We start from the raw sequence: 22,033 nt of genomic DNA on the forward strand, positions 1-22,033 counted from the left end.
GATGATGTTTGAATGGGAAATTTCCTCCTATGTTCTTAACCCTTACACTATGCCACTCCTCCAATTGTATTTACACTGTGAAAGATCTCTTCAGCTCATCCCAGCTTTCAGTTTGCTAACTTTATATTTAATAATAATAATAAAAAAGCTTGGAAATCCCTGAACAGGGAAGAACAGAGAAGAAATCTATGAGATCAAATGTATCCTGGTTGAAGCAACTTTGATTTTATTAATGCAAGCACATCAAGTCAAACACAGAATATCCTGCTTTTTATGGTACAGCTTTATATGTAGCAATTCAGCTCCAAATAACAAAACACGGATGTTGAAGGAATGTATCAAACCAAAGGAAAATAAAACAATAATAGAAAGCCATGTAGAAATGGCACTCATTTCAAGTATAGACTAGAATCGATTGACCCCTGGAGTGCACATTCATGTGAAAGCTTTTTTTTTTTCCTTCTTAAATATGCATACACAAGAAGTGTTCCAGAATGGCATTTCAAATATATATCTCTGAAATTTAAAGCATCCCTTTGTAAATTTCAAATACATTAACAAAGCCAATATACAACCCCTTTCGTAGTGTTTGACAATGTTGCTAGCTAGGACATCTCCAAAAGTGCAAAATAACCACTGTAATAATACAGTATAAATATTCTCTTACTCTACTCCAGGGCTGAAAATCAACATTTCAGCACGGGAAAATATAGCAGCAAGTCACAAATAAACAAAGCCACTGTCTGCCTTAATGGGGTTGACGTTCAGTTAATACATAGTATTTTTTGCTCCCTCGTTTGCCTTGTATAAATTGATTCCATTGCTTCTACTTGGCTCATTTGCTCTGCCTTGTTTCCTGACAATTTTTAGCAGTGATGGGAAAATGCCTTCGCAAGGCCTATTTGTTTTTTCAATATGATGGAGAGACGTCTTTGCAGATAATCATGTATTAATTAGAAAATGAGAATCGGTAAGGCCTCTAAATATATTACATTTTGGGGGTGTTATCTAATGAATAAATGAACCTTGCAAATACCAGATTACCTTATATTAATGGTCTACTGTTGGGTTTTAATTTTTCCTTGGGAAGATAATAGGTGTACGATAATATATAATGAACTTCATTAAAACTAATTTCATTTTTAATCTAGTACTCAGTGTTTGGGTTTTTATAATCTCCTAATTTAGAAATTAATTAGTAGTAAATTGGCTAGTAATGGTGATATAACCTTTTAAGCAAATGAGAAACCTATAACCTAATAAGAACTCTTATCAGTGAATGTGAATACGTTCAAATAAAAAAAGTTAGAATTGGCTAGCCTTGTTGATTTTTTTTTTAATATGCTTCTAATTGTGGGCTGCAGGGATTGTTACATCATCTTTTACTATTTTAAAGATGGCTTTATCTAATGCTAGAAACCCCAGTTCCAAACTTGTTCTAAATGGCAACTCTGCTATTGTGGGCTGGTCCACATTTGTTTGTTGATCACCCGAAGGCTGAATCATTAAATGATAATTTGCCCCTGCAAGTGAGCTCTTTAACCCATTTCTGCCCAACCCACAGGTGTCGATCCCTGTTGCATATCTGCAATGTTGGGCAGAAATGGCTTTTAAATTGGATGGAATCAAGTCACACATGGCTGCCTGAATGAGTAATCAAGTTATGTACCATGTATGAGTGAACTCCCAAGTTTTTTAAATGAAATATCAGGAAAATAGTATAGTTTTGAGAAATGAACTCAAGTCGTAAGAAACAAAATTCATAAAAGTTAGAAAACATTTTCCAAAGCAATAGAAGAAGTTAACAAGGAAGGTTTTGACATACTCTTAAGGTTGAAATGTTGTATATTGTACTTATTGTACATCTGTACTTATAGGTGGTAGATTGCTTGGGTAAATGCTTAAATTTTCACCTCTCTCGATACTTCTGAAACAAGGCCCAAAACTTTCGCAGAAACTGGACATCAAAAGCGAGTCAAATATTGATGATATAGCCGCAGTTATTATTTAGTAACCTGATCTGGAGAGACTGCTGTTATCTGTAAATATAGGGTCAGTGGTCATAAACTTTTGCTGGTAATCTGTCCACCAATGGGAGCCAAGTCGGAGGCAGCATGCAAGCCTTTCTCATATCCACCAATCTTGTCTATATGATGACTTAACGCTGATATCTGAACACCTTACAAGTTAATGAAGCTTCTTTGAAAATTCTGCTTTCAGCCTCTGTTATGCCATTACAGTTGACATCCTCCAACTAACTCCAGTATTCATTATCAGAGGCTAGTTTGTAAAAGATGACACATTCCCGGTTAATCTTTTGCTGAGATTGTGGCGATTGTCCATCTCCCTCCCAAAAATCTTTGATAAACAAAATGCAAGGGTAGTCTAAAGAGTTTCCAGAACAAATAAAAGGGGGGTGAGGGATAGGAGGATCTGGCAATGATCCCATTTTACCTTGTCAAACCTTGTAACATAAATATGTTTTGCTGCACCATTTATTGTTATATAGGCAGGTATACTCTAGTTCATGTGCCATCTCTTTCAGTTTATTTACAAAGGTGTAGCTAGTTTTCAAAAGACATCCATATTTTTGTTTCACTTGCTTCCAATCCAGAATTGTAGAAGGTACACTAAACGATTACAGTACCTTTGTAAGGCACTATTGTCTGATGTGAGAGGGGGAGCAGTCTTGCTGCTGCAGTGGTTTAAGGCCAGACTAAAGGAGACAAGGAGTCCCTGTGCTCAACTGGGGGCTTCCCACACTGTTTCCTTGCAGGTAAGAATCAGCTTATACAATAGCCGAAAACAAGTGGTAGGACTTAACCTGTACAGCTTCAGGCTATAGAGATGATAGATCTAGTGTCTGAATGTTTCCCATGTAATGTTGGTTACAGAATACTGACATATCGGGGGAAAAAGGTTTGATCTTGACGTGCTGTTTATCTGTGTTGAGCATTCAGACATGCAACCACTAACAGTGGGCTGCCAGGCAAAGCTTTGCCACTTCATTCTGCTGCCTGTATAAACTGGCAGAGCATAGTTTTCAAATGCACTACAAAGTCAAAAGAGGCAAGGAAGGGCAGTGTTTAGGGGGAAAACGTGGGACACCCAGGAGAATGAGAATAAATTCCAGAAAAGGAGCAATGTGAAATACACTACCAGAAAAACAACAAAGCATCCTGTGGCATCCTGAAGATGACTGTGGTATGAGCTTTCAAAGACAAAAGCGTAATTCATCAGATACAACAAGTAAACGGTCAGGGGCACGGGAAGGGCACAGCTGGGAAGCTGATCTTGTTTCCCTTTTTTGTGGGGAATGAGGGCGCGGGAGAAGTAAGCTCTTCAAAACAGATGACCCAACTAGGGCTCCAACTGGACAAGGGCTTTGTAATATAGTGGAGTTAGTGTAACGTTCCTGTCCTAATCCTGGAAAATGCTCTTGTACCTTTTCCGATCTGGAAGCTTCACTGATTTCAAAGGTATCAGCCTGCAGAATGAAATTTATTTTCAGGAAGTCTTAGCCGAATCAAGGCACGGGGGGAGCACTGAACCTGTTACATGTGTTGAGTCCATCTGAAAGTGTGCGTATATTAGGCGGAAGTAATAAAACAAGAAAATAAAAATCTGGATGTCATGAGAATAAGACATCATCATAGATACCACCATCCCCACAATCCATTTCATCTCTGAGAACAGGGCCCTGCCCTTGATATTTTTATCATTAAAAAACAAAATCCTTCATTTAAGTGCTTTAAGGTTGATGTGAAATTTTTAGCACTTTTTTTTCTTTTGTAATTCATAAAAGGCATTGTATATACAAAACAGACCTCAGCCAGTGGGGCCTTTCTTTTCTCAAACCGAGTCATTCAGTCTTTAAAAACAATGTTTTTAGTGTGTGCTTTAAAATCTGAAGCAAAAAATCCAAAACCTCAGGCTCTGTTGAGCAGAGTAGTCCTAAAAGAAAAAGATAAAAGATCACATCAGTAACTTTCTTCTTTTACTACCAATACACGTGTCACCGTAATTTAGAGAAAACAGTTGCATTAAAACAATCTAGACCTAATGGTGAAAAAATTTAGGGTGAGTACCCACTGTCAGTTGGTTTCTATTCCTGGCTATGCTTACTGTTTGCTTGCTTCATTAAGCTTGCCTAGGGATACCTACAACCTGCTTAACTGATCTTCTTGTATTCTTCATTACTGTACACTTACCAATTTATTCCCTGGAGACTAACTCAACAGCCCTTAACCCACATGTTGAAATACTTGATCACAGATCTGGGCTTTTTTCTTAATGCAGGTACACTTGCTCCTTGCTTGAAAAGATAGACCAATCCCAGCCGTATTTAATGTGCCATAACCTGGCTTCAGATTACACCTGTAAAGTCCATAGCCTTCATGTAGAATAACCCTGATGGCTATGTAATCCAGAGCTATTCTACTGGGCTGTGTCTACGCATGGCAAGGGGGGGGGATGATAAGGTTAGCTGGTCCATGGTACAATGAACTGTACCATTTCATATTGTAGGTGGGGGATGCCACTTCTGAGTACTTCATCAAATTTAAAAAAGAAAAAACTTCCTGCAAACAGAAAACTAGCACTTCAAGAAGAAAGGTTCTAGCTCAATCCGCCTGCTGTGCTAGTTCTGTATTTGCAGTTTTCTATGTGATTTCTTAATGTAGGAAGGCATTGCAAAAATATAGTTCTCTTGAACCCATACTTTCCCTCTGAAAACATTCAGTCTAGCACTTTAAATTTACTTGAATGTGTAGACCAGGATCGGGTTATGCAGAAGGAGATGGCAGACTAAAGTGACAGAATGTGGAACTGTATCGATTCAGACTGGATATTTTTGAATGTTCCCTTTGCATAAAAAGCTTCCCACATATAACTAAACTGGACTAGAGTATTGGGATCAAGGCTATGCTAAACCTTTCTCTCCTTTGTGAATCTTTTGAGTTTGTTTACTACACGCAAGGATTTCACATGGAGAAGCAGTCAAAAATATACTTTCAAGTCTGAAGTGGTACAGTCCAGTATTTGACCATCACCATTGCCTCGTGAGGCATAATGTGTAGTTCAGCTTTCATTTTGCATTCTGAAGGCTCAGCTCTACCAAAGCTGTATGTGATCGTTCAACATATGCGAAGAACCAAGCAGCTGGAAGACGGCTTTGTTACCTGAGTGTTTTCCAACTGTCTTTTTCCATATGATTTTCTGGACCTTCACTTTCAAATGATGCAATAAACAAAGCTGAGAAAAGAGTGGTAGAAGGAAGTCAGAAATTATTGAGGATATCCAAAGGTGTTGCTTTAAGAGGCGTAAATGCAAAACTACGCAGTTGGCTATGATTTCTGTGTCATTCTAACATGGCAAGTTCTCACTCTGACCCAATCCTAAAAATGCCATTATTATCAGCAGGTTTACAAATATGCAAGTTTGGGACTTAAGAAGGACTAGCCTCCTTGAATCTCAGAATACTTTTGTGTGGCCTGTACTATAATTGGGCTGGAATAACATAACTTCGACATTTATTTTTCTGCATTGTATCCAGCACGAATAATGCTCATATCCTGCCCACAACAGTCTGAGAAGCACAAAGGCAGTTGTAGAAGATGTTTGCATGATCTTACCTTCCTCACTGTAAATAGGCGCTGTGAGTAGATAACTCTGAATTTTCCTGTCCTTCTCAAAAGGACACTCAACCTGCTTCCATGTCATGAAGTCATGGATTTGCCTTGAAATTTCCCAGAACTTCTGCATGAAATAAATAAAAATGCAGTATTGAATTGAACAAGTTTCTTTATTTCACTAGTTTCTGGTTAAGCCTATAGCATACTGGACCCTGCACCATACAATGTGCAAGGGTCACTGGAAGTGAACATGGGGCCACCAATGGGCTGGTGACTCAGCCAGCATCTGACAGAGATGCTACTTTGCATGAACTGGCGCATCTATGTGAGTGCTGGATATGCAGTCCCCCCAGTTTGCACAATTGCAGTGGTCATTCTTTAACCTGCTTAGGTGATGGTGATGGTGATATGTGAATTCATTTAAGCGCAATCATTCTTGGTTGGTTGGTTTCTGTCATTTAGGCTGAACTAAGCCTATCATGGTGGTACAAATTCAAGCAGTTCAGTTTGAAAATGGACAAGTGGCAACTCTTGCTGGCTAAGCTGCATAGGTTTCTTGCTGGGACATTTCCACTGCTTGCAGCACACACCATGCCTGTTAATTCCATGCCTTCAAAACCTTGGCTTACCTTGAAGTTGATCTGTCCATTGGGCAAGTGGTTCGTGTGTATTTTGTGCAGGAAGTAGATGTCTTTAATGAAAAGGTTGAAAACTGGGATGACTATTTTCTCCCGGCTACTGTGTGCTGTCTGGGATCTCTGTGCTGCTCCTTGAAGGGCTGTTCGATAATTACAAAAGTTGCTAGATGGGTCCATGTGGTGCTGTTGGAATTAATTAAAAAAAGAGTAATTTGTACTCCTATGACTCACAAAGACAAATACTGGCATCATTTGTTTGCATCAACTTGTGGGAACTGGGGGGGGGGGAGAGAAGCAGGGAGGTGAGGTACTGCTTTTGCTTTGAGATCTATCCATGTTCCTCAAATAAAACTTAAATGTTACAACTATTCAGTAATGACGATAGCAGTACACATAGATCACAGCCATGTTTTTCTTCAAGGAAGAGGTTTTTAATTAAGTCAATTGGCTTGAGCTTGCTTTGGATAAATCCCTTCCCGTGGTTTCATATAGGCTGAAAGGGCATGTGCCACTGAATGCTTGTCTATTTCAATTTTGGGAATGAAAACAGAACTTTCTGGGGGCAGGCAGGGATAGGGGCAGAGACAGGTTTTGATGAGACTTGTCAAAAAGACTGGCAAAAAATGTGCTTTCTGTTTTTGTCTCCACTCTAGAATAAACTACAGTCCTACATTGTGACATGTAGTTGGCTACGTGGTGATTTATTATTACGGGACTTACTTACATGGGATTTTGTTACGTCATCACTGTCCACCAGAGGGCAGACATTAATCAGGAATGAAAAATAATAAACATCAGGCAAGTACTTCAGATGTGAGGGAGAAAGGTTTATATTTTAAAGTGAGGGTTAAACTACCTGTAGAGCTAAGACTGTGGGGTGGGGCTTGCGGGGGGGGGGGGGAGCGGTACATCCCTTTAGGGATAGTCTAGATCCCTTTTCTAAATTTTCATCTTTCATTCTTCTTTATTTCTTACCTATAAAAATCTAAGGGGGGGGGGAGAGCAGACACAATTATGCTCAATTGCTTTGTAAAAGGAGCAGACCTACGCCCTTGTTCTAGCGCTTTAGCCAATGAGCTCACAGCTCAGATGATTGCTTAGAAGTGGGAGCACGATTTTCCAGCAGTATATGACAAAAAGTTCAAAATATCTACCTCTAAAACATCAAACTTGGCTGTTTTGACTTTGGACCAGGTTTTCTTTAGCCGGGACACAGGACTCAAGTTCATACCCGCTGAAAAGAAAGAGTAAAAACACAGTGAAATTTGGAAGCAAAGGTACAACATCGTGGCATGGTAACAGGGTGTTTTTAGCACTGTTGGTAAAAGCCATATTGAGAAAATAGTTAGTCAGAGATATGGAAGTGTTTTTTAACCTTCTTCCTATTCTATATAATGCATTGATTTTTTTTTCCCTGTTGCACTACCATAGGAAAGAAGCCAATGTTTCCATGTTTTGGTGATACCAAATTGCCTAGGTCTAGTTAGGGAGATCTATAAGATAAAGCAAACATGCTTATCTGCAACGGACATGAACATAAATATGCACGTTTGAAGGCATATTTGCATTGCAGCACACAGCTGAACTGGCTGGATTCATTTTTTTTTCATGTGGCTGGGTATGCACATCACCATGGGGAGGAGGTGGGGAAGAAATAGCTGCTAACTGCTACTAGAACTATACTGGGCCAATGGGTGCATGCGCATGTCTGAAGGAACATTATTCTTCCCACACCAACCTCTGCAAAAGGAACCAGCTCCTGGACGTCAGCACTGGCAACAGATGTCATACTGGGCCAGTTTTACCCATCTTCCCGTATTCTTGGAGCATATTATGTGACCCATCACCTAACCTGGTAATGTGAAAATTTATTTCACCTTCTCTGCGAGCTGAGTGTGGTTAGGGTACCAACACAGTATGTATTAGGATGTGCAGGATAGTATGGGAAAGGACAATGCTGGAGAAAACTTCTGGGCAGGGATTGAAGGTTTCTCCCCTAAGATTCTATGACTATTGGCTGTAGCTCCTGTCAAATGTACTTTCAGTAGCAAATCTGCCATTGAGTAATATGTAGAGGTGTTTGTTTCTGGCAAGATAGGACTGCAGCCTAAGTCTTGCTGAACACAATGGGCTTACTTCTGAGTAAAATACTGTTTTCAAACACTTCTAGTAATATGTCAAGAGGTCCTGTTGAGACTCATCCTTATATGCAAGTGTGCACTACTTTTGACCTTTGCTATTTCTATTCTCTTAATCCCTGACCTTTTACATTCTCATTATGTGGAGGCCTCCACTTGGTAAAAGCTGTGGTGTCCATTTGTCAACCAGAGTGCTGCACACTTGGTGGGAAGTCATATCCACTCAAATGCCATCATTTTATTGATGCTGTCACATACACTGGCCTCTGGTGCCTTCCACAGTACTCACAGATAATGGCCATCATGGAATTAAAGTTTCCAATGTTGAAGCACTCTCTTGCCACGTCAATAAAAAACTCTACGACTCTGGTTCGCTGTTTTTTCTTCACAACCTGAAATTTTTAAAAGAAAGGATGCCTTAAAATGAGAGCTGGGAAATAACATTTGCAAAATGGGGCACTTCAGCTGCCTCCCCCAATTTTAATGGCATTCATTTGGAACCCTTATCTCTGCTTCTGTCTTGATAGGTGCCTCTTCCTTGTAGAGAGAGCCTTCAGGGTGCTGGGTTGTTTCTCTTTTTATTAAAAAGAGCTACAGTGGGAGATTATGTTGTGGGATGCTGGAATTCCACAGCCTTAATCAAGAAAAGAGTCATGGTCTTAGGAAGAACTTATCAACAAAACAAGACTTAAATGACTTCCTCCTGCTGGAGGAAAAAGAATGCATGAAGAATGGCTCTGGGGCTGGAATGTCAAAAAGACTTACAAGGAGAAAATATTAACTGTTCTCCCGAGGAGATGTTCTTGTGAATAGACTGTAGGATGGAGGCAGTATTGGTATGGTCACGTAACATATAAGGCCTTCTGATCCAACGTTTTAAACACCATGCTTGACGAGGGAAATATCCCATGCTGAGCAAAGAGCATTATAGCTTGCTTCAGATATGCAACTGAACAAGACTAATATCTGATATGGTTTCCCCTAATTAGTGAAATCATAGCATTTGGGTTTGTTATATGTTTTTCTACCTATCTTGTCTCACCTTCCCTCCAAAGAACTCAAGGTGGTATAGGTTGGTTGTCCAGTGAACCTACCTCACTGGAACTCAAATCCAGTGAGGTAGGTTGAGAGGGACTGGGTCAACAGCCACCCATTGCAAACTGAGTTAATGCTTCCCTGGAGCATTCTTTACTCAATGCACAAGGCAGCCAAATGGCCATTGCCTACCTGAAGTGGTACTATCTAGGAAGGAGTCTACCACATGATTCTGCTGAGCACTTAACTCCAAGGATACATTCTGTTCGACATCTTTTGTTCATGTAGTTCTATTATTCTCTGTGCTGGGCGATGACCAGCTCCAGAGAAGTTGTTCAAGTTACATCAATAAGGGTGTCACCCTTGTGACATAACCTGACACCCCCAGACGAGTCCCCTCGTCTTCACAGCCTTCCTTTTCTCGTTATCATAAATTATTTGGAGTTTGGGAAACAGCACACACTGTACAAATAAACTGTTAAATGTTTGTTTTTTTTAAGTTGGCTCCTTTGTAAGCAGCTTTAATGAACCCTGCCTCATGGTAACCATAGAAACCATAGCACCTTCCCAACTACACATTGTGCATTCTACATCAGAGTGGCTCTGTTTATTACACTGCATGGTGTGAGTTCCTAAGACCAGAGACGGAACGTCACACCACGCAGTGCTTCCTAACTGAAGCCAAACTCATACATTTTACCAGAGCAGTGTTACTGTTTTTCCCCACAGCTCGGTCCCAAGTTGCTCTGGAAACATATGATATCACAATATCCCATGAGAGGAACAAGTCAGGTGGGACTTTGTCATGTCATGTTTGTTGCAGGGATGCTGTGGGAGACTCCCCAGGACTTCACTACATTGTACAATAATGAAGTGGCATGAGAAGCAGCAGTCAAGTTTATTAGGTAATATAAAAACTGGGGCTTTCTTATGTAGTACGAGGCAAGTTAAAGTAGCATGAGAATGAATGTCAAAATACAAACAGGCCCTTCTAATGACTTTACTACACCTCTATTGGCACAGAACAAATATTTACGTACATATTCATGACACATACAAAAATCATCACCATATGGGAGGCTCAAGCAAGGCGTGCGTTCTACCTTTTACAATTAATATATTACAAAATAGGCTAGTCCTCAAATGAGAGATTCATTTTCCGGGTTTCAAAGCCACGTTCACCAAGCCTAGAAGTAACAGATGTTAAATGTCAGGTTACTGTCTAGACTTGGTGAACGTGGCACTGAAACCCAGAAAATGAGCTTTTCATTAGGTTACAACTCCGACCCCAGAAGACTTAGTTCCTACATTAGACCCTTCTAAAGTCAATAAAATACTCTGCAAAGGCTTGCATTTGGCCTGAGGGGGCTGTGTCCTTGTCTACTAGCTTCCAAACCAGGCCATGGGTTAGGGCAGCGATTTTCAACCTTTTTCATTTCATGGCACACTGATAAGGCGCTAAAATTGTCAAGGTGCACCATCAGTTTTTGGTCAATTGACAAGGCATATCACACTGCCGGACAGGAGTTCACACCCCCAAGGCCCTACTAACAAATGACCCTCTCCCAAACACCTGCAGCATACCTGCAGACCAATTGTAGCGCACTAAAGTACCATGGCGCAAAGACCGAAAATGGCTGGATTAGGGAAATTATTTGTGGGAGGTGTCCTAGACCCAGAGAGCCTCAGCCATGACCCTATGGAGCCAGTCGTACCAGAAGCAGAGACACTGGCTACTCCTGGAACAAGCCAATTCATGGATATTGTTTTTCATGTCATTACTTGCCTTACAAATCTCAGTAGCCACCAACATGCTGAGGCAATTAAACCAGTTGTCATAGGCCTCCAGGTTGTAGGTCTTGGTAACATCACCTCGGCACTGGAAAGAAAAAGGTCATGTATTTATGAAGAGTTTTAAGAAAAGAAAACTGCATGTGCCCTCACACAAGGAGATTTGGTGTGCATTCTTCATAAATATGTGCTCTTGGCTGGCATTGGAAACAGCTGGCAGGCTGATTCAAAGGTGGGAACTGGGCAATGGTACTCTCACAGCCCAACATGCCATCCCATGTGTAGTTTTACTTACTCTGTGTGGAATTTCTACCCATCACTATGAGATGAATCTTCTGTCCTGAGTTTTGACAATTAGATATAAAAAATTCCTGTTTTAGGCATTTCAACTAATTGAGATATCCTGACTTCAAATGTCCCAAATATCACTTTTCTGCGTGGTATGGAATTATCTTAACATTTGCAACCGAGTGAGTGACTCACCAACTTATTTTTAACTTCATATGATTCTGAAGTCTTGTTCTGTGGAATTAATTGGGTTGTGGTACTTTGAGGACTTGTGGAGAAAAGGTCACATATGCATGACAATATTTCTATACGTAGTAGTGAAAGTAAAAAAGGACTTGCCTATTATAATGGAAAGCAGCTTTTTTTTGTTGGGAATGACAAGAAAAAAATTTATGCCTAATAAAGGTTTGATTGATTGATTGATTGATTGACAAGAAAAAAATACAATGTGCACAGTCTGCTGTCCACATAGTGGGTGCAATGGCCCAACTCGTTTTGTCTAATTTAAGAAAGACATTATTTTCAATAACACTAATCATGGCTGGCTACAAGTACACATTCTCTCCCTCTCTTTTTCACTCACTGTACCTAACAACTGAGAAGCTTAGAATTGCCTTTAACCTTGATGGAAGGCTTAAGCTCTAACATTATATAACATTTGTTGCCTGGGAATCTAAGGAATGAGGTCCAAAATAATAAGCACTTGTGTGAATTATGATGTTTCATCTTTTCTAGTTGTGTCTAGACAAGTCCCAGGCTTTTACAATATCCCCACCGATTTCCTTGACCTCTGAATTCCATAATTGCCATGTTGCAGAGAAGAATGCTATTTAGCGTGCCCTTTAGATGTTCTCCAAGCCATGTGGGAGCTGTTCAGATTAGAAACTCTCTCGCTGCTAGGAGAATATCTACAGGGTACTATGAGATTTGTGGGGGTGTGTGTGAAGAGGATAAGGGGTGCTATTGTCATATCTAGCAAAATGAACTTTTGGTAAAAGAAATACTGATTAGATTTTACAGGCTTGGCCTTTCTTAAGAGGTGACGGCTGCTGGTTTTGTGCTTTTATTGTAATATTTTTTAAGGTTGCTTTAATGTTAAAGGTCATTTTCATGTGTATATTGTAAACTGCTGTTTTAAATGAGGTTTTATGGTTTTGCAAGTCACTTTGGGTGCCCTTTGGGAAGAAATGTGGGATACAAATTGAGTAAATAAATGAATATTATATGCCCAATGTCCTGGCCTCACAAAATATGAATAGGAGTAAAGAAGTCTCCTTTGTCTATCATGCTATAGGCCTAACCTGTAGATCAACATGCAATGGGAGCCACAGCTAGCAAAGAACTGAGGGTGTAGTCTTAGTAGGAGCTATCCTGTTAGAATAAACTTTCTTCTTCCTTGCCCCCAGATGAGCAGGCAGTACTGTTGTTTGCCAGTTCAGGAAGCAAGAAAGCATTCCTGAATTAAGTGGCTAGACCCCGCAGGCTATAATCTTTCTATTTCCTTTCATTCTGTTCTCAAGAGAGTAAATAACTTGACATGCCCCATTCAATATTTAGTCATCCTCTCTTTTGTTACCATTCAGACCCCTGCTAACAGGAACTGGAATGCAGGCTTATGCTGGAGGCCTACAAAGAGGAGATGAAATTTACATCGGAGAGCTAGTGTAGGGCGGTGGCTGAAGACTGAGTTGTGCACCGGGAAGCCCTGATTCAAATGTCACACAAGTTACCAACTCGCTAGGTGGCCTATTCAAGTCACTCACATTCGCGGCATATATTCAATAATAATATACTGACCTATATAATATTGGCACAGGACAGTTGCTAGAATCACTGAGTTAATAATAATATATGTGAAATGCTTTGAACATTTCAAAGCAGTATGCTAAGTATACAGTACTGGCTCCAATAAGTGGGCCTCCCCAGGTTCATAAAGGGCCCTGGCTGCCCCACTCCTGCATCACTTTGTGGCAGCCCCAAAGTTCACTTAGGAAAATTGAGAGTTGTGCGGCCACTGGCATTGTGAAAAGTGATAAACAGTGTGTGTTCAGGTGCATGGTGGATGCTAACTGCAGTGGGGGGGGAACAAGTGCGACAGTCCCTTTTGTAGTAAATCCAGAGCTGTAGTTGGGGGTGGTGGTGGTGGTGACTGGAGATCTTTCACAAAGAATCCTCCGCATTCTTATCAGACTAAAATTTCCAGATTTCTTCAGGGAAGCCGGGGCAATTAAACTAGTATAGAACAAATCAAAAGTTGTTGATAAACTTATTGCCCTGCACACACCCTTTCCTTCTGATAAACCTGTGCCACCATTCCACTCATACTTTGCACGCACCTTGTGATTATCCAGGGAGTCCATATGGCTCACAATTTGCATGAGGTCCTCCGGGTAAATGTTGCTCACCCTCTCCTGTATACAGCAAGACAAGAAAGATTATCAAGCTCACAAGCATATAAACAAGGAACAGAGTTGTGGGTTCCTTTAGGGTCAGATCTTAACTGACAATTTTATAACAGAATAAGTTGGGTTTTAGTTCTGTGACAGCAATTTTTCCTCCTTTATTGGCTGCCTCATTTGTCCACACTCCTACTTGATCCGATTCACTGTGTTGACCGTTGTGATATTGTCTGTGTGTGTAAATTATGTCTCCATGTCAGATGTACCACAGTGATATTCTTGAGAAAATCTCGTGTGCTTCTGCAACCAATAGGATGAAACAGAAGTGTGAACAAATATGCCTAAAGACTGCAAAGGAAAAGAAAGAGGACAAAACTGGTGCACAGAACAGCATTAAAACTATGCAAATGTGTTCATAACAATTTGCTTTTCAAGGACACTTTTCAACCTTCGGGGAAAAACAACTCAAAACAAGATAAGGTGCTTCCATCCAGGTCTAATATTTACAAACTAGGATTGTAAATCCTTGTGTTGGGTCTAAGCCAATGTTTATGGGCCCCTAAAATTTTCTTCACAAGGTTTTGTACCTTGTAATCCTTCATACAGTCACACACACCTGAGAGCCCACACCCCTTTCTTCTGTGACTTCTCTTTGTCTCTAGCTTTCCATGCAGTATATGTTCTTGTGACTGCCTTAGTGGTTGCATGCAAAAAAGGCAGGAAAGAGCCAAAATGGTTCAGTTTGGCTTGCCAGTTATGAACAAGGAAACTTTAAAAGTGTGTAGACAAAAGTGTGCAGACAAATCTTGAGAAGAGATGTGCCCTGGGAAACATTTTTGTTTTTGCGGCTTCTCATAATCTTTGAATAACCACAAATCCTGATAGCTTTACAGCTAGCTTTTGAAAGGACTGAATGCCTGATGTACCCATTAGCAGGACTGAAGGCTCAGAATTTTAGTGGTCTGCTTGACCCTTCCCCATCCCATCCCACTATGCTGGAGGTATTCCAGGTTAGAAACAAGAGCATGAAAAGTCATGATCCTCCAGTCTAGGTGGAGGAAGTAGAAAATTGAATAATCACATGATTCTGGTTCTTCCAAGGACCTAACTGTTCAGCTAAGACTCCCTCTAGTATTCATGGCTTCATCATTTCTGCAATTTCTACTTTCCCCTGCTCTGATGTCTGTCTTGGGGTCACGTTCTCAGATGTTTGACTGCAGTTCAGAGAAAAAATGGCTGTACAGTCTGTCCTGAACCTGCCAAATCTTCATGTAGATTGAATGTCCGTTCCTTTATTTTCTATCTCTCACTCACCAGTTCAATGTGTGTGAGCTGCTGTGCAAGGATTAATGGGTCACAACAAACAGTCAGGATGTCCTTCTGTGATGACTGAGGCTTCGTTTTAAGGATTGTGCCTTTGTCGGTCACGGGCTGACGGAACTTCTCTCGGATCTCCTGGTACTGATTGCGGGCAGCAAGAGTCATCAGCAAGTTCTGTGTCATCTGGCTGATGACCTTCTTGACAGTTCCATTTTCCTAACCCAGAAAGCAGAACATTTTTTTTTGTTACTTATTGAGAACATTCTGGAATGTCTAGGAAACAGAATTATGCTTAAAAGGAATTTCCGACTGGGGCAATACAATTTAACATCAAGCAACTTGATAAGTTCTCATCCGTTCCTCTTGATGAGACTTTTGCTTATTTTTTCATTCAAGTTTGCTTTGTATAGCTAGATGATTTGAGATACCAACCTAAACTACAAATCCTGACCTGTAGATGTCCATGGTTGAAAAGTGTCTCAAATTCATGGTCAGAACTGAAACCTCATACCTGAAAACTTGATTTCTTGAGGCTGATCCCATCTCTAAGGCTATCCCTTTTTATCTCCCAAGAAGTTATTCTGCCACCAGAATTGTCCTCCTTGCTAAAGTGATTCATCTTGAATACAAAGGCATTCTGTTTGTTTAACATAACATCTCTATCTATGTTGAGGCTTTGTAACATGTTTCCAAAACAGATTTGGAAGCATACTGTAATGTTGTAATATACAAAAGGGGACAGTAAGTGGTCTCATAAATTAGGATGCTAAAGTTACATTCACATATTCTTTCAGTACATGGTGAGGGCCAGGATGGGCTCCAGCACAGAGGAGCATATGCTGCTCTGCTTCTGTTCACCCATCTGATGGTCAAAATTATAGCTACATTCACACAGCTGCACCTGGACAGATCTTTGCCTGCAACATTGGGAATTCTCAAGAATGGGATCTATTCCAACCTTCAGATCAATATATAGAGGTCTGGACAGGGAAAATACATCTGACCTTACTTTCCCCATCCAGATATTGAAAGAAGGTCTGACAAGGGCTTTGTTGCAATCCCCTCAGCATGCTTTCCTGGAAGTACTCCATGAAATTAATGGGTCTTACTCCGAAGAAACCATGGGTAGGATTGTACTATAAGTGTATTACAAAGTGAGGGGCATGAGAAGAGTTCAGTGTTTGTGCTGGCTTGAGGCGAAAGCAAAAGCTTAGATATGGGCCATGTGTTACACAATTAGAGAAGATGAGCTTCATGGGAAAGAACAATTGAGGAAATGGCCAGTTCAATGACCCCAGCATGTGAGTATGATTCAGTTGAAACTCCTTCTTCCAAGGAGTGCAGTGAAAGGTGATGGGCAAGTGAGTGCATCACAACTCCCTCTTTGGAGGGAGATCTGAAGAGAGGAGCAGGCAGGACCAAGCCACATTGCTTGTCATCGGTGTGATGTGCAACTTGGCTGAACTGCCAAAGACATGCAATTTGGAACTGGTTTTCATTTCATGATTGGGCATATGCAGGCATGACATTTCCATAACTGAATGAGTGTGCATGCATTCATCCTGATATAGATGTTAATCTGGCTTGTTGCTCAATTGACCTCTTATATGTGGTCATGAACCTTAGTCAGACTAGTCACCCTGCTTGCATAGGCACATATGCGCCTTGATCTTGCCTCTATGTACCTGATTACACTGAGACTTCAAAGAACTCATTATACAATACATCTGGGTCCTCCTCCCACCTGTAAATCTGCCTTGTATCTTTGCTGACTCAGGAAACAAAAATCCTGTATATGTCATCTAGAGCCTCCAGGTCAAATAAACTGCTGACATTAGTTGTGCTATTTGATTTCTGTTACTTAAATGCTAATCTTTTCTTTAAAAAAAAACATCAAGAAAAGATTAGAGTAATAGAAAAACAAGTATGAAGTTCTAAATAGTTACCATCAATTTGGTCCTTGAAGAACTGCACAATATTTCCCAGTTTAAAGTTCTGGGATTTTACAGTTACTTGAAATTGATAAGCACAGAACCTTGACTTTAATGTCCTTTATTCCCACTCTGGAAAGTGAGATGGTTCTTCCTGGACCTTTGTAAAACTCACAAGCGCATACATACACATTCATCCCATTGCTACAAACTTCATGGGCTTCCAAGTTACTGTTGATCAGTGTTGACTGTTTATAGGCCCATTCGGCAGCATAGCTCCAAGGCGAGACAAATTATGTTTCTCTTTTATTCAAGCATAACCTCGGTAATGAATGCGGAACTAAGAGGAGTTACAGCATTTCCTTTAATTTGGGAAAACTCTTTATCTAGATTATCAAAACAGAATGGTTTTTAGTGTTTCTTTTCATTACACTGATTTCTTCATTCACATACTATTGTAAACTCCAATTATATAGTCTTAAGAAAAGCCTCTTGGCAGTGACCTCTTAATGACATGCAGGTAAACATTGCTGACATACTGAAACCAGGCAGGCAAGTTTTAACACCTTTAACATCTAAGCATCACTGTGTAGTCCTTGAAAATGCTGTCAAGCTTGTTGCTCTCCACCCTTCAGCCATGAACATTTTTACAAGCATATAGCCAATATCTTTTAAAGCTTTGTGACCAACAGACAGTTTTAAAATAAGTTTCTTTTCTTACTCTCCCCTTTATGCTACATAGTGTGAATAAGTGCATACAGATCCATTCTTAGGCATAGGAAGTAAATACTACTGGACTCAGTAGAACTTACTTCTGAATGAACGTTTAGAATCATGCTGTAACTGTCAGGAACTGGTTAACTGCCCCCCAATGCCACCCGTGATGACAGAGCTTTGTTTTATTTCCCTTTTCTGCAGGTAGGCAGAGATCCCTGAAAATCTGAGGAACAAACTCTTCTGTTCCTATTATTTAGGACAAGTAAAAGGTCAATCCTGTCCACATTTCTAGGATTGATGAAGCCCTGAGGTAAGGGAACAAACATTTTCTTACCTTGCGGAGGTCTCCCTGACTGCCTGCCACCACCATAGGATGCAGCACACACCCTGTTGGCACAGGTGCATCAGTGCTGGAAAGCTGAATAGAATTGAGCCCAAAGGTGCCCATAGCTAGCAGCTGTAGCACACCATTGCCAGGGAAACAGGCATCCAATAAATACTTTTAACCTGACAAGATAAATTATAGGATGGCACCAGTGGTATTAGTTGTATCACCTGTGTTTTTTCTTCCTTACCTCATCGCACTGTGTGATCCTGTGAGCAATTTCCTTTAGCTCTTTCATAGATTTCTCATCCTGGAAGTCATAGGGAAATGTTTCAGTCCATTCCTTGAGGAGCTGAATGATCTTGGCAGCAAAGGACTTGAGCTTTACCTAGGAAAAACAACAAAGTTGTTAATCAATGAGCCACAGACCTTCCCTGACTATGAATTCTGTGTAACCAGATGGTACTCTGAAGTGCCCACTAACAAATCCTTGAATCAATCATGTAGGCACATAAAAGCAAAGGAAAAGTTAAATAGAATTGGGTTGGAGGCCCAGCTGGTCTTACAAATCTCTCCCCCCCCCCCATTTTTTTTTTTTTTTTTTTGCTACTATATTCAAACAATTTTTTAAAAGGCTCACTGTCCTCAAGGCTATGCAGCTTTGCATAAGATGAATATGTGCAAAACTTGGTATTTTAGCTGTCTCTTAAGACTACATGTAAACAAATCAATGAAGAAATATTGTACAGGCACAGGAGTGCCTGTTCAGTAAAAGCAAGACAGTATGCTCTGAAGAAAGAACATTTGGCATGGACCTTGTGAGGGGAAATTTTGATGAAATTTCAAAAAATTTTACGGAATAGCTGAATTATAACAGTTCTTAAAGAGCACTCTGCACCCAATTCCTTCACTGAGTTTGCAACAGATTTTTTTTTTGTTGCCCAAGAACATACTTTTAAATTTCTTCTTTTGCCAGTTTAGACTATGTCAACAATTCCAGGATATTGCAGGGGGTGGTATGCCCCTTCACTGGGCTCAGGAAATCTTTCACGCATTCTTCAAGTTATGAAGCTTTGAAGTCACCATATTAAACAATTACTTACCTTACAGCCCAATCCTATGTTTCTTCCCCCCACCAAAGCAGCTACACCAAAATAGCTCAAGCTGCATCCTTGGGGGGGGGGGGCAGTCCCAGAGGTCTCCTCTGGGCAAGCCTCTGTGGGTGAGGCTCCACAGGTCTGTGTGAACCTTGGCTGTGGGACTGTATCTGGGAATGGGGTTTGGATTTGGTGGCCACTGCTGCCACCGAAACCGCCCCCTTCCTGCACCCAATCTGCCCTCTTCCCTTCCCCATCCTGCCTCTCCCCACAATGGTGCTTCTGCACCAATGAAATGGGTGCTTCTGCATCTCTGTGTGTTTTATGCTATGTACTCCTGTGCTTGCTTACATGTGGTGTATGGCATATTACTGCATGTGTTGTGTATGTCATATCATATGTCAGAGTATTTACGTATGTATGATCCACAAAGTGTGTTTGGAAATAATGATATGCATATGGCATGTGAATTTGCGACTGAGCATTTGTATGCTGCCGCAGTGTTTGCACGAAGCATGTTGCAGCCCCCATTTGCATGTGGCATGTTCTGGTGTACACTGCTGAAGCATGAAGTGGTGTGTTGTGTACCGCTGCCTGAGCTGACTGCTTCAGTTGGCCTCATGGATGGCTGGTCCCTGGTTATAGATTTCCAGCACCCTGACTGTATATATTAATATGGCCAAATGACATTTAATTAGAAACTACTCCGTGAAAGAAAATAGTTTAATTTTTGCTCTGCGCATGAACAGAAATATTATTCTCAACAAAGTTTTGAGGAGAAGTAATTTCCTTCGCCATTCTCCTCACATCAGCTGAAAACATCTCTGAATGTTTCCTTTCCCCCATGTGATTCCCCGTGCAACTTCCCCCCTGCCCTGGAAATTTACTGAGCTCTTGGGGATTCCAAGTAAACAGGTTCCCCTTTAAGAGAAAGAAGGTGGCTTGTTAGAATTTCCTCTGCAAGCGAATCCTTTGCACAAGGAAAGCAATCTCTAGTCTCCAGCATATTTTTTGAATAACCCAGCAACTCTTGATTGATTTTTAACAGCTCTCTAAAGCACAGTCTGCAGGGGACGTAGCAATTTCCTTGGGATATGAATTTATAATTGTATCATTCAAGATGGAAACTCCAGAAAAGATTCAGGAGCAAACTTCAAGACATTTTTGATCTCTTGTAGAGCATATGCCCCTAGTCTACTGTTAATTGGCAGCTAGTGGCTCCTGGGCCAAATCCAGGCCCCTGGGAGTTACCATTTTGCAACCACTGTGTTGTGGCACACTGGTGTGCTGTGGAGGTTCTGCAGGTGTGTGGTGAGAGTTTGGGGGAGGATCATTTGTTAGTAAGGCCAATGGGGGATGCGAGCCCCTGCTGTCAAAGGGTGTGCCTTGTCAATTGTCAGAAAACTGATGGTGTGCCTTGACAATTTTAGTGCCTTGTCAGTGTGCCGTGAGATGAAAAAGGCTGAAAATCATTGCTGTAGGGCAGGGGTGTCCAAAGTTTTTGGCAGGAGGGCCACATCATCTCTCTGTCACCATGTCGGGGGCCGAATTAATTTACATCTCAAATTTGAATAAATTTACATAAATGAATATATTAAAGATGAACTTATATGAATGAATGAAGGTCTTGCAGTGGTTCAAGGCCTATAAAAGGCCTTGCACAAAGCAAGACTGGCCTTTCCTTTCCTGCTGCTACTGCATCACAGATGTGAAACAACAAGCAGTGGAGGGAGCCCTCATCCCACAGCTCAGGTGAGAGGTCAAACAGTCAACCTCACGCTGAGAGCAGTTGCACTGGGCCAGTGTGGGCTCCAACAAACCTCTGGAGGGCCAGAGGCTCATTGGAGGCTAGGGGCTCTCTGAGGGCCACATAGAGAGGCCTTGAGGGCCGCAAGTGGCCCCCGGGCCGGGGTTTGGGCACCCCTGCTGTAGGGAAAGGTTCTCAAACGTGGCTCCCTGGTTTAAACCTTCAGCTTTGCCAGGGGGAAAGTGCTAATGTGGGGGTGGGGCTTCCTTTCCCTTCAATGCACAGCTGTCAAATATGGTGATGAAGCTTTTATGTAGGTAATGTAGAACATTTGGACCCTGCCTTTCCTCATCCAGTGGGGAAGCTCAAAGTGCCTTCCCAAAGCAAAAAGTCCCCGCGAAACCGATCAATCATCAAGTGAAACCAAACAACAAAGCGGCAGTCAAATTCAAATCAAAGTAACAAAATGGAGCTGCTGATGTAACAGCAGATGAAACTTTCCCAGGAGCTTGTATTGTTACATTTCCACCTCCCCCATATCTCAAGATGCTGGTGCTTGTTCCCCAGTTTCACAACAAACCGAACTGGGAGTCGCTAACAAGGAAGGGAATGCTTTTAAAATGATTTCTGTTGACTTTAGATATCTTTGACACCTACCAAAGGGCCTGCCAGGGGATCATTCAGAGACATGAAATAGCCCTCTGTTGTTCGACAGGTTAGAGTGTATGCAGAAGTACAACTGTCAGTCATGCAGGTAATTCATTCTACAATATTCTTGATTCTGGCTCCATAATATGGCATTCTGGTTATTTCCAAGCTACCACACCACTGGGTGCCTTGTTCTTTTTCCTATAGCAGTGTTTCTCAAACTGTGGGTCGCAAGCCCATTTCAGGTGGGTCCCCATTCATTTCAATATTTTATTTTTAATATATTAGACTTGATACTACCATGATATGTAACTGCATTTGGGGAA

The 22,033-nt window shown here is 41.1% G+C and overlaps 1 protein-coding gene across 1 annotated transcript in view; it reads right to left on the reverse strand.

Moving 5' to 3' along the window:
- Positions 1 to 242: 242 nt before the first annotated feature.
- RASGEF1A (RasGEF domain family member 1A) overlaps positions 243 to 22,033 on the reverse strand; it is a 49,743-nt gene continuing 27,952 nt past the window's right edge. The window contains exons 4-13 of the mRNA XM_066619631.1: positions 18,466 to 18,603; positions 15,237 to 15,458; positions 13,860 to 13,934; positions 11,231 to 11,323; positions 8,699 to 8,801; positions 7,426 to 7,505; positions 6,263 to 6,454; positions 5,634 to 5,757; positions 5,181 to 5,253; positions 243 to 3,954 (exon numbers count right to left, since the gene is read on the reverse strand). Of these exons, the coding sequence (XP_066475728.1) occupies positions 3,930 to 3,954; positions 5,181 to 5,253; positions 5,634 to 5,757; positions 6,263 to 6,454; positions 7,426 to 7,505; positions 8,699 to 8,801; positions 11,231 to 11,323; positions 13,860 to 13,934; positions 15,237 to 15,458; positions 18,466 to 18,603 (1,125 nt within the window). The 3' untranslated portion in view covers positions 243 to 3,929. The remainder of the gene's footprint in view (positions 3,955 to 5,180; positions 5,254 to 5,633; positions 5,758 to 6,262; positions 6,455 to 7,425; positions 7,506 to 8,698; positions 8,802 to 11,230; positions 11,324 to 13,859; positions 13,935 to 15,236; positions 15,459 to 18,465; positions 18,604 to 22,033) is intronic.

The sequence above is a fragment of the Tiliqua scincoides genome, chromosome 3, assembly GCF_035046505.1.
Source record: "Tiliqua scincoides isolate rTilSci1 chromosome 3, rTilSci1.hap2, whole genome shotgun sequence".
Taxonomy (NCBI): domain Eukaryota; kingdom Metazoa; phylum Chordata; class Lepidosauria; order Squamata; family Scincidae; genus Tiliqua; species Tiliqua scincoides.